Here is a 13,131-nt window from a genome sequence, read left to right as displayed (position 1 = left end):
AGTGTGTGTGTGAGATGTACTTCACAGGAAGACAGCTTTATGACTGGACAATCAGCAAGCCGCTACGCTACATATCTAGATCCTGACGTCTGGCTGTTATCCAGTCACCACGAGCAGGATTTGCTCCTTTGTTGATCAAAGGTAAGATGTCCGCTTGTTCTGTTTTTGATGGAGTGACCAGTTCTCTGTCAGTTTCAGTCACATCATCATTTTTTTTTTAAATTCACATTCCAGGTTTGTCATTATTCATCGTGGTGGGAGGTGTCTGGGCTGGACTCCTCCTCCTCCTCCTCCTCCACCATCTCTTTTGGCATTGTGTCACGGCGCGTGAAGGCCGCGGCCAAGGTCACGCTCAGGCGAGGCTTCACGGACGCCATCTCTGAGAGCCCGATGTTGTTGCTCCGAGTCACAAGCGTGGTCTTGTCCATAATCTCCCCGCTGTGCTTGGACACCACCGCGTCGAGGAAGTCGTATTTGTGTGAAATCTTGCCGCTCTCAAACAGGTACTTGGCCAGGTAGGAGACGGCCACGTTGCCCAGAAAAGAGGCGACCATGGAAATGGTTTTGAAGGGAAACTTCTGAATGACAAATTCCTCACTTTCTCCCGTCAGTTGGTGAATCCGGTTCTCAATGGTCCAGCCGGGGTAATAGATGAAAGGAGGCAGATGCAGGTAGGGCTCGCCTCCACCTATACGCAGCACCATGCCGAACAGGTAGCCGGCCACCGAGCCGTACGTGTTGGTGCCTTTGACGAAGAGCACGCTGATCAGCTGCGGGAAGATGATGACGTACACCAGGTCTGAGCTCAGGTACCAGAGGCCGTACACTGTCCCAGTTACGAGCGCCATCACTGTGGCGAGGCCACCGAACACAAAGATGGTGATACGCATCACCCACACTATCTCACGGTCAGAAGCCTGCATGAGAAAAATAGAGAAGATTGGAAAAGCGAGGGAGGTTTTCACAGATCAAATAACCAGAAAACTGACTTGGGCTAGTATATTATATCACACACGTGTACTCACTGACTGTCTGAAGGTCATCTGGTAGATGTTCCTCGCAAACATGGAGCTCGCTGAGAGGATGGAGGAGTCGGCGGAGGACATGACGGCAGCAGAAACCGCACCCAGGCCGAAGAAAGAGACAAATGGTGGACAAAGGTGTTGGAGCACGATGGGCAGAATCATGTCTGCTTCCTCCTTCTCTATGGGAGGTATGGCTCCATATGATGTCTGGTTCCAGTCTGAGCGAGGGAGAGATATAACAAACATTTAACACATCCGATATTGGGTTAGGTTTAGGGTTAGGGTTAGGGTTAGGGTTAGGGTTATTCCGATATTGACAGTACGGATATAAGCAATTCAGGGACTCTTACTTTTTCAGATTTCTCAGAAATCTAGCTGATCTTAAATTAAACATTTGTTAAAATATACAATGAATAGTAATACATTTTTAAGCCATAGGTTACTTATTATCAGTATAAAATTTGGGCATATCACATTGAAACTGCAGCAAACATGTAAAGGCATTAGAAAACAACATATGTGAGCAATGGAAATAATTTTGTTCCTCTGTTTTCTTAAATCTTGGCTCATTAAACCTCTTAATCAAACTCTGAGGCTCAAATAGATAAGATCTTATATAATTATAAAATGAAGATATCACGGTTGCAATGTCAGGTTAAGTTTCCCTTCAGTCTTTTTAAGTTTGAGACGATAACTCTTATTTGAGTTTTAGGATAAAAACAAAGTTGTGTGTTCAGTTGTTCACTCAGACATTTGCTGACTAAAAATCTGGAGATCAAACCTCTAATTTGGTCCCTTGCTTCCTTCTAATGTAATATTTACACAAGCAGTGTGGTTATTAAATGGACGGCTGCTTCATTATGGATGAGGCGAACTAGCTGCTATTTACCAGCCAATCTCAGATCTAAGGGCAACATGCCCCCCCCTACACACACACACAGACACACACACAGCACACACACTGATGTGAGCTCTCTAACCTGTGGAGGCCCCGATGGCTCCGATGAGAACAGAGGGCACAGCCATGACGAGGCACCCGAATGCAGCTATGAAGGAGAGGACCTGGGCGTACGTGGCCGAGGAGGCAGACAGGACTCTCTGGAAATACACCTGCCACGGTATTCCTCCGAGCATCTGCAGAAACAATGGTAGACCACTGAAGAGCATTCAAAGAAACTGAAGTTCAAAATAAACACGTCAGGTCAATGTGATTTGACTCAAAATCACAGATATCTGATGGATCTGATGAAAAGAGGGATGGACCAGTCGCGGTCTCCGTACCAGGAGGCAGAAGTTGTCGATCCAGACCCAGCTGTCGCTCTTGCGGATGCTGCCTATCCAGGGCGCCTGGTACACCTGCTTCACTGCAGTGATGCTGATGTCTGTCACCGCAGGGTTGGTCAAAGCAAAGGGGACGCTGATCCACTGTGGACGAGCAGAAACAAGAAGGATCCAATCAAAGGCTCATTGGATATCACTAAACACTGGATCTCATGCTCCGAAGATAAAATAAGATCAAACATTATTGATCCCAGAAGAAACATGGAGCAGGATGTAGATGTGTACATGTCGAGTAAGTCCACTGGCATATAGCAAAAATCCAAACGATAACACAATGTGTTATATACAATATGTTATCCCATGTAGTGAGTTATCTCAAAATTCAGATTAAAGTGCAGAGACATTTGATTCAGAGGATTTGAATAATGAAAACAAAATAAGCAAGCATCATATTAAAATGAGTGTAAAATGAACAATTTCACCTTATTTGTTTGTGATAATTTCTAGATTTTATGCAGAGAATTCTTTGCATTTTCACGGTATTGTGCCAATTTCTCACCGTAAGATGTGATTTGACATATTTTAAAACGATAACATGAAATGACAATCTACTCAGAAGCACTGGATGCAGTGATTTACTTTTCCCCTCAGCTCGACATGAACCTACCAGGCCGATAAAGATGCAGAAGAGCTGCACGACATCAGTGTAGGCCACTGAGTACAGCCCCCCCACCAGGGTGTAGAAGATCGCAATGAGCGCTGAGATAACCACCGACATCTTGATGTTGATGTCCACAATGACACTCAGGGTAGCTCCTAGAAGGTTGCGGAGAAACCAGATGGACAGTTGTTGTGAACGAGGCCAAATAAGAAACAGTGGATTTAGGCCCTTAGATTCCATCCACTTCAACAAGCAAGGTGGAGCTGTGAACTTACCCAGAGCGGACAAGATGGCGGCCGACCAGAAGATCTCACCCATGAGTGCAGGGATGAAGAGGAGGCCTCCCATGCGTTTTCCGTAGATCTGCTGGAACGGGTCCAGCATGGTGACGTAACCTCGTGAGCGCATGGGCTTGGCGAAGAAGAGACCACCTGGGACACAGGGTGCACAAGTCTGAGATTACATAGTGACGCTCCACAGCCCCTGAGGGGGCTATAAGTCAGAAGAGCTGTTTCTAGCAGATATTTATGGTTAATATATATGAACAAAACCACAAAAATACGTATTTTTGAACAAATGGGGGCCACAAGATTCAAAAGGATTGCTCTGAACAGAGTTAAAGATGAAGGATGAAAAGAGAATCCAATTCACATCACTTCAAACAGATATCTGGTCCACAAGAATGAATGTGTGGATATGTATATGCAAATACATTAAGTATAAATCCATAGCATCACTCACCCACAACCAGACTGAGGGCGTATCCAAAGGGAGCCTGTGCCCAGGCCAGACCAGAATCTGGCAGATACACAGACTCAGCTGTGCCATTGATGTATCCTCCTCCAACCCAGGTGGCTGAAAACCACAACACAAGGTCACAACTCGAGAAAATCTGATTAAAGTATCACATCACTTTAATATTGTATTCAACTATTACATTCATTCGTATAGTTTTGTTTTCTTCCATAAGGAAAACATGTGACATATTTCACTTTCTAAATCCTGATACGAGTATGAGACTGAATTAAAATCACCAGATTTTCCAAGTTAAAAGGAGTTAAAGTTATTCTTGTAGAAACATGACGCCAGAGTTTGGGATAAATTCACCTGTCATGGTAAATCCACCGACGAATAATCCGATGTCCCTCCCGCCGACCATGATGGTCTCGCTTCGGTCGGTGCCCTCCGCTTCCCCGGAGTGCTTGTTCTTCCATGCCGCCCAGATGCCCACGGCCAGGATGAGTAGATAGAAGATCGCGATCGCCACCAGCCCCTCTACATGGATGGTCATTGTCGCGCCGGTCTTCCGCTAGGAACGGGCAGGCATGGAGACCTGCTTGGACGCAAGGAGGAAAAGATCAGATTTAAAAGTAAAATAAATCAATTGAGATTTCAGTACTACTGCATTTGGACAGATTTATTTCTAAGTTATAAGTAGCGTGTAACAATATTTACTGATTTGAAAAACAGAAACATTGCACTCTGTTGATTTAGAAGATTTCATGCGCTCTTGGAAGAAATAAAGCTGCAAGGTGATGCTATTCCTTGACGCCATGATATGACTTTCAACTCGGTTCATTTCATTTGTGGTGATCGTTGATCCGATCATTTTAAGTAAAGAGAATATATTGATTAAAACAAGACAGGAGGCTCGATTTTGTCGTTTTTCTCTTCTTTTATGGAAAGTACTACAGTAAGTGCCACACGTTGGCTTCGTAATACAAAATAACGTCGTAAATATTTAAGAATAAACTCTAGAAATATGACGGAATTGTTTTTAAATGAATGCAGCTGTGTTTTTTCGTTAAATCTGTCCTTTATATTCAGTTTCTCCACATGTCTCTCTGTCCGGACACATGCGCAAAATTCAAATTACGCACAGCTTTCAGGTACAAATATGACCTCCCTGTAGATTGTTGCCTGATATAAACGCGGAAAAAAATACTATTTAGTAAACCATATAGAAAAAGAGATGACAAAATAAAGAAAACTTGAAATACACATGTAAAACTTACCTCAAGTGATTCTGGTGTCATGTGGTGGGGGACCTGAGGCGGAGAAGGGCGATCAGAACAGCCGCGGGGTTTATGAAGAGCCTGTCTGCGCCGTGAGGACCAGTCACATGAAACCCGGTCTCTTGGGTGACTTACCGAGGCTTATAAGGGCGCAGGTGCCGTCAGAGGAACCGAGACGCACGTCAGAGGAACCAAACGAGCAGCGCGCATGGGAACGCGTCAGAGCTCCGGTTTATGTGACTGGAGGAGGGTGAGAGAGATTCCTTTACTGAGATGGATATGGACATCTCGCTGTTTTGTTTTTTTTAACAACTCAATCACGGAATTACACGAGATGAATTTTAATATCAACGTTGCATTTTTACGCATCAGATAATCAATGATTTGTGGCTCCGGCTCCTTCAGACTCAGTGCGTAACAGCCGTCTAATTACGCAGCCATACTTCACGTGGCCTTTTATCCGCTGTCACTCTCCCTCAGTCGGCATTTTACCTTACAAGCGCAATTAACTTTGCACCAACATGAGCTGGTGTTGCGCGCCTGAAGAGGATGAGAAACCTTGACGCGCTCCTCTCATTGCGCAGGAGAAACATGTGACAAGATGCGCCAATTAAAATAAAGAACAGTAAAGCTTAACTACTTGAAATACTAATAGATTGTTTCTCTTTAGATGCATTTCCAAGCAGCTCCGACTCCCATGGGTTTATTATTAAATAACCTATACCAACGTTTTCTGAGGCTTGAGCCTGAATTCTTAGACTGAAATGCTCCTTATTCCTCCGAGCAATTAGACACCATTTAAGTGAACTGTATCTGCCACTTTCACTTGCGGATACATATCAATGAACTGTGTCCACTTAAGGGGCCTCTGCTGCCTGAACACCTTTAATCTGCTGCTGCTGCTGTCAAAACTGACAGGATCCCCAATTAGGATGGATCCTGAAGAGCAGAGCGCACATATAATGAAACCGTCTGACTTAAAGAAGAAGAAAAAAACTGGAAGACACACAAACTCACCGTGGAAGAAAATACACGGTCGTTATTTGCTGAAGTCGAGGTTTAGTCACACACACCAGGTGCGAGGGAGTCAAGTTTATTTTAAACTGCGCCCCCTTTTGGCAAGGCAGCAGAACAGTTTCAGCAACACGAACGGATGCAAATGTGTCTCTGGTTTATCGCCATCTTTCTAAAATAATGGCCTACGTCGTTTTTGGACAAAATCCTCTTCTCATGATGCTGGCCACCTCTGGTAAAATCGCCTAGATCCTCCGTTGAACAGATCATGTGATTCTATGAATCTGTGGCTGTTACAAGTGATACGCTTTCTGTTATAAACTCTTTTTTGTATTTCATCTAGTTATTAGTCTTATTTTTTCCACATTACATGATCTAATTATGAAAGATTTGAATACCTGTACACCTCACAGGGTTGAAATGTTTTTGTCCTCTTTGGTAGGAGATGCACTTGACAATTCTGGTACCGATCAGGCCTCATCCACTGAAAATGACAATGAGGCAGTCGTTGAAGAGATGAAGCAGCAGGTACCAGGCCAAGACTCCGTTTCAGATGGAGCAGACAATACCTTAAACACTCCTGTTGATGTTGTTGAAGATGCCAAGAAGACATCCACACCATTAAGAGGAGATATCTGATGCTGATGATGTCATAAGCGATCCAGACTATACCCCATCCTGTGATGAGTCCTCCTGAGGTGTGATCTGCGACCATCCAGAACTCAAGGAGATCAAGGTCAAACATATAAATACTTTGTCTGTCATTTTACATAATTGACAGATGTTGTTATTAGAATGTCAATAGTCATCTATTGTCATCATCTTTTTGAGTGAAATTATTAATTATTAAAAAAATCATATATTCAATATTTGGTTAATGCTTTTGTGTTTTGTGAAAAACCTGAACAAATGACTTGTGCCATTACTTTAAGAGGGTGATGATATTTGGTTTAAGGTATATATTCATAAATATTGTTTAATTCTTACTATATCCATATTATTTATTTTGGTTACAACTTTATTTGACTCAGCTTGAAGGGGTCAACTGTGTGTAAAGACTATTACTATTGAAATTAACATAAACATACAAATAAAGAGAGAAAAGCCCCACAGCTCATTTGAAACATTTGAATAATTAGAATATCACTGACTTTTAATGTAATTATTTTTGACATCAGACGAGTGATTCTGTGCTACACTGGTGCCAAAAGCTAAAACCTCCAGATGACAACGGGCAATATGGTTTGACAGATGGTTGCCACATGACCATGACACCTTTTCAAACCAAACACTGAAGCTGAGCCTCTGCAGGTTTGAAACCAGCCACGTTCACGATGACCACAATCATGTCATTATATAAAATATATATTATATACAAACAACACTTCACAAAATGAAGCGTGTGCTGCACAACACAACAACACAAACCTCAGAACCTGTGTAATTGAATGTTTATGTTCGACCAAGTAAACTGTTCAGGGCCCCGAGAACTTGAGGTCTAATGAGCAGCTGTTGCTGGCAGCGCTCAAGATGTTTGAGAGAGAGACAGGGAGAGAGAGAGAGAGAGAGAGAGAGAGAGAGAGAGAGAGAGAGAGAGAGAGAGACAGAGAGAGACAGAGAGAGACAGAGAGAGACAGACAGAGAGATTATTTTTCGCACCTCAGGAAACACAAGACATGATTTCATATTTGGACTGCATTTATTCTTTATTGCACATTCAGTGTAATAATCAAAATACACACAGCTCATGTGATGGAACATTGTGAGGGAACAATCTACAGCTAAAGGGAACTTGTGCTCCTTGTTTTTAAAAACAATGTCTGGAGGACACGAAAAAGAAAAATCCCCACTCTGAAATGTTCTCCAATTACAGAGAGAGAACACGTTCAAAATCCAACGCCTTTAAAGCCTGTACAAGTAGGAGTCGAATGTTTAGGACTTGGCTGTCACCCAGTGGTGTAAAAATACATGTCTGATATGAATGGGATAAAAGTAACACACAGAACTAAATTCAAAAATCAAACCGCAATCATGTCCAATCCACCCTCATACATTGAGGTTGTACATTCTACTGTTTGTATTTGGAACCATGGATACTGAACAGGGCTGTTAAAACTCCTGTCATCCATCTTACCCTCATATTAATATCTCAGGTCAGTGTCAAGTGTCTGTGGTGGAAAAAATATTTTGGGAGTTTTACAAGTTGCTTTTTCTACAAGTTGTGATAACTGTAGGATTCAAATGAGATTTACAGATGAAACATTCATGAACAAGTTACTACAGAATGTAAACAATCAATCGCTATTACTTCCACACATTTTCAGTTATTTCAGATATAACGACTATTACTGAATAGTATAACGACTATTCAGATATAACGACCATTTGCTATATGGCTGAGGTTGAGGCGATGGAGTTTGGCAAATGCCATTTGAACGAAACAGAAGCAACGCACTCTGTGATCTGTACATTTATTAAATCCAGCTTTTGGTCCGAGACTAAAGGAGAGGACCAACAGTTTGCAATATGAGGAGACTGAGCAGATGTTTTATCTATATAATATACTTTAATTAACTATGAGTCAACTATAAGAATCATTTTGTTTGAAAACAGTTCTTTGCTTTGAAAAATGAAATAAGGCAAATATAAAAACTAGTTGAAAATCAGGCAAACTAACTTGACATTCATTCATCACTTGTTCCAGCTAAGTTAAATATTATTTATAGTCACTGGGCCACACGTAACAATATTTACAACAGAGTCTACTGCGTCCCGGAAAACATTTACTTGGCTAACATTATGAAATATTTTCACAACTACAAAAAAAAAGAGCAATGTTCATAAAACAGGAGCAGAGCTGCATCAAGTCTGAGCTGCAGTAAGGATAAACCATAGAAAACAGTTTCATGTGACAGTGAGACGGCTCTACATATAAGCTGGAGAGATGCTTTTACTAATGATATGACATGTGACATCCCAGTTTACATCACTGATATAATGTAGTGCCAGTTTGAATCTGCCACACTTCTCTTTGGGAAGCTGGCACGTACCATTTATCAGCCAGGGGGGGGGAGATATTGTAAGAGCTAAATCAACACAGCAACTAACATGTTTGTCTTCTCTACAACACATCCTAGGTTTTCATGCTCCTTAAAGACAGCACCAACCACATTGAGTTTTTTGAAGACCATCATGATCCCTGACACACGGAGATATTAAACAGTTGTTTGAAGGAATGGGAGTGATAATGTAAATAGAAGTGCAGGTTTAAAAGTTATTGTTCCTTTGAAAATGGCTGTTCAGACTGATGGAAATTTGCCTAAAATTAACTCCTCTACTTGTATGATTCTCACTAATTCAGGATTTTTATTTATTTTGTTGTTCTAAATGAGATTACGGGCTTTAATTGTTCCAGTGAACCAAACACGTCAAAGAACCACCTCAATAACTTATTAAAAACATTGCTCTCTTCCTGTACATCTGAAAACAAGGTCAACACATCTTACATGACTTTAACAGATAGTGTTTCTTCAAGCGTTTTCACTCGGGCCTTCATGTTCTCAATGTTTTGATTTGATCTAGAAAAGAAATGGAAAGAACAGAGTTTATCAGCAAAACATGACGTTACCTTAAAACAAATTCAAATTCAAGTGAATGAGAAAGTGGGCTCAGACTTTTGGCCTCAGACTGAAGACTAATCAAAACCCACTACAGTGTCATGTAAACAAAAGCCCTGATGATCCTGACCCAAAGAAATCATTTAAAATGGCGACTGATGAGTCCATCATTATGTTCAGAGGTCAAATTCATTTTTTAGTTAATTTAACAGACCAAAAATGTGGTGGGTTCTTGTTTGTTTAAATACAATTCAGATTAAAGACTGAGTTTTGCCCCTGTATAAAGGTTCCTCACCTCATTAAACAACCCCCCCCCCCTTTTTGACAAAAGGGAAATGTGTGTTAACCGTGAATGCAGCCTTACAAACTAAACTATTGTCATTTATGTGAACTGTCATCATACCTTGCAACCAGTCGACTCCCTCCTGTAAACCTTCTCCTTTCAGAGCATCTGTGGCACTGAAACGTATCAACAACATACATTATGAATTTTGCCATAACTTACTATTTTCACTGTGAAAGAAACCAAACCTCTATTTATAATCACTGTGTTACATGAGATAAATCTGTGAGCGCTCTGCAGAGTTTATTTCAGAGCAGACTACAGTTCCTCAGTGATACACACATTTCCTCAATGACACCGGAATTAATTAATAAGCAAATAGGTGTTGATGTGTGTTCGTACCAGATGTGCCAGGGTTTGTCTTTGATGTTCTCCAAACAGAGCAGCTGGGAGACCTTGACTGACGACAGAGCATCCCTGACATCCATCTTGTTTGCAAAGAAAAGGATGGGGATCCTCCTGTGTTTAATATCTGTGGAGAAACACAGAAGAAAAACAAAATGTATGTTAATTATCCCAAAGATGCCACATTATCTTAAATTTACACTGTGCTATAACTCAGGAGGGAGATAAAACAGCTGTTTCAACCTATGCAAGATCATGTTCAAAATGCAAACTGTTATCGAACTTACCGGGATGATTCAGTAATGTGTCCAGTTCCTCTTTGGCAACAACCATCCTCAGTTTGTCTGCACTATCAATGACAAATATGATCGCCTGACCTTCCCTGAGGAGAACAAAGTGATTTGAGAAGTCGATATGTTTATCTACATTATACATGGCAAAGAAGATTGTTGTTTTTTATCCATCTGCACACTCACTTGTAGTAATGCTCCCATAGGTTTCTGTACCTGCCTTGACCTGACATGTCAAACACTGTGAAGGAAAGACTATGAGTGGAGAGAAGAGAGGAAATGAGAGCATATTAATTTGTGACAAACAAATACAACTGGAAAAGGAAAAATGGAAAAATGACATAAACAGCTATACCTGGAGGTCTTGAACTTCTCTATGCTGAAACCAATGGTTGGGACGATGTCTTGTGCCTGGGCCTGAAGGACAAATGCAGTGTTTCCTCAGCAGCAGGTTAAATTAGGAGTACAGGTTGCAACATACTATTTTATGATGTATGCACACAGTATAATTACAGAAAAACGGTGCAGTGATGTGGAGTATGGAAGTGCTCCGTTTCTAATTCATGGAATCACTTATTAAACTGGATGATAGAGAAATGCCCCATTTGTAATAAATGAATAAATAACATTTCACACATTAGTAATGCTAGAAACAGACTTACATTGGAAGGCTTGAGTTTGTTGATGATCGTGGTCTTTCCGCTGTTGTCCAGACCGAGACACAGAACATTCACCTCCTTCTTCAGCCCCAGCCATCCCGCCAACCTGTCAAACAGCCCCATTGGCTAGTCAGCAACCATCAGCTGTCTGTCTGAGCTTCAAGAAACAACACAATTAAAACCATAGCATTCACATTGTAACACCTCTCTTATGGATTAACCAGGGGGAGCATTTTTAAAGGAGTCCTGGGAAGATCAGACCATCAACACATACTGTACATCTACAAATATGCTAAAGGTCAAATGAGTGCCCTGACTGACTTCCTGTATCTTGGTTTTCAGAGATGAAGTGAAAAATCTACACGTAAAAAAAGATAGGGTTTTACATTTGCACATATTGCATTTTGTGCTCAGCTGAAGCTATGCACAAATCTTGTTTGGAAAAGTGTGTCAATGTTAAAGTAAAACATTGTTATAAGGTCTTTCTTATATTTCCATAAAGACACAAACATACTCTATCTCTCTCTCTTTATTTAGTCAAAGTGAATTTTATTGTCATTGCCATACAACAAGAATTGCACAGCAGAATTAAATTGCATTACTTCTGGATCCATGTGCAAATATAAAAGGCAAATAACTTAACAGAGGGGGAAAGGTAATAATAAACAAGACCTAAAGACAATCAAAAAATGAAATTATTACACAGAGTAACAGTAAATCTATAGCTAGTCTCTATATACAATGCTAAATGCACTACATCCACAAGTATGATGTCAACCATTAATGAACAAACATGTTACATTTCCCTCCTCACAGTGTGTCACCATTATTTACAACACAGTAGATTCGGCAGAGACTCTACAGGTGTCCATCCCCACACCTCCTCCCCTGAAACCACTACCCTGTGTGTAAGTGCTTCCATTAGCCGCAGAGCAAAGGCTAACCACAGCTTCCAGCAGGTGACATTAACCCGAAGACTTTTATTTGCTAACCGCTGGCTTAAGCTAACATGCTTACCGGGTTGTAACGTAATTAACACTCGCTGTCTTGGTTAATCTCTTGTTGTTAATGTTGCTAAGTAGCTAACGGTTAGCTCCTCCGGCTTCCTGAGCGGTGTCCCACATGTACGAGTCCCCCCGAGGCAATTTTATAAAGTGGTCGGTTTTAAAATAAAGCGACAAGTATTAGACACGACGAGGGAAACACGTCAAACCCTCAAACTTCAGTGTTAGCATCACAATTGACGCTAACACGCTAGCGGGGTGTAGCTAACGTTAGCTTGGTGCTATCCTTCACGGCGCGGTGCTGTAGGAGCTGGGTTTTACCTGGAGTTCGGCCTCGGGTCGTGTTTTCTGGATGATTTAACGCGTCCCTCCGGTTAGTCCATCAAGTAACCAGGTTCAAACCCGCGTCTCATTCATTTCTCCTCCTCGGTCACGTGCTTCAGTCCGAAGAGGGAAACACACCGAGTTATTTACATGCTGTTGCTGGGAGACCACTGAGCTGACTCAACACCGCCACCCACAGGCCAAACACGGGAGTGTCCTGGCTCTGTAAGAATACCTGAATCAGCCTGGAATCATCCGTAGTTGTATCAGTAAGACATTGTTTTATTATAATTATAATAAGCCTTATAATCATAATTAGATATACAAATAAAAAGTATTATCATAATAAGTCTTATAATCATAATAAGATTAGATAAGAAGTATGATCATAATAAGTCTTATAATCATAAGACTTATTATGATCATAATTTGTATTTGTATATCTAATTGTTTCTCATTGTTTGATATTTAAGTGTTTGCTTTTGCTTGCCTTCAGTTTCCATTTTTAACTTGTTAATAAGCAACTTGTCAGAATCAGAATCAGAATTATTTT

General features: G+C 41.1%; 2 protein-coding genes across 3 annotated transcripts; both read right to left on the bottom strand.

Annotated features, from left to right (window-relative positions):
- Positions 1-242: 242 nt before the first annotated feature.
- On the bottom strand, positions 243-4,258 carry LOC128440747 (high-affinity choline transporter 1-like). Its single transcript, XM_053423560.1, has 8 exons — positions 4,075-4,258; positions 3,709-3,822; positions 3,243-3,398; positions 2,974-3,122; positions 2,307-2,450; positions 2,006-2,159; positions 1,026-1,243; positions 243-917 (listed from the first exon to the last, which is right to left on the bottom strand). Exons 1-8 carry the CDS (start codon positions 4,256-4,258, stop codon positions 243-245), a joined length of 1,794 nt encoding a protein of 597 aa, XP_053279535.1.
- Positions 4,259-7,676: 3,418 nt separating this feature from the next.
- On the bottom strand, positions 7,677-12,743 carry arl6 (ADP-ribosylation factor-like 6). Of its 2 annotated transcripts, none has more exons than XM_053418914.1 (8): positions 12,576-12,743; positions 11,254-11,407; positions 10,947-11,008; positions 10,778-10,846; positions 10,589-10,683; positions 10,299-10,428; positions 10,017-10,072; positions 7,677-9,574 (listed from the first exon to the last, which is right to left on the bottom strand). In XM_053418914.1, the coding sequence occupies exons 2-8, from the start codon at positions 11,371-11,373 to the stop codon at positions 9,549-9,551; spliced, it is 558 nt and encodes a 185-aa protein (XP_053274889.1). In that variant the 5' UTR covers positions 11,374-11,407; positions 12,576-12,743; the 3' UTR covers positions 7,677-9,548. The 2 variants fall into 2 exon arrangements, with proteins under 2 accessions (XP_053274889.1, XP_053274890.1); XM_053418915.1 differs by having other exon boundaries at positions 11,254-11,402.
- Between the last annotated feature and the right edge of the window lie 388 nt (positions 12,744-13,131).

This window comes from Pleuronectes platessa, chromosome 1, assembly GCF_947347685.1.
Source record: "Pleuronectes platessa chromosome 1, fPlePla1.1, whole genome shotgun sequence".
Taxonomy (NCBI): Eukaryota; Metazoa; Chordata; class Actinopteri; order Pleuronectiformes; family Pleuronectidae; genus Pleuronectes; species Pleuronectes platessa.
Note: the sequence above shows the minus strand (reverse complement) of the source record. Positions and strands in the feature narration are given on the sequence as shown.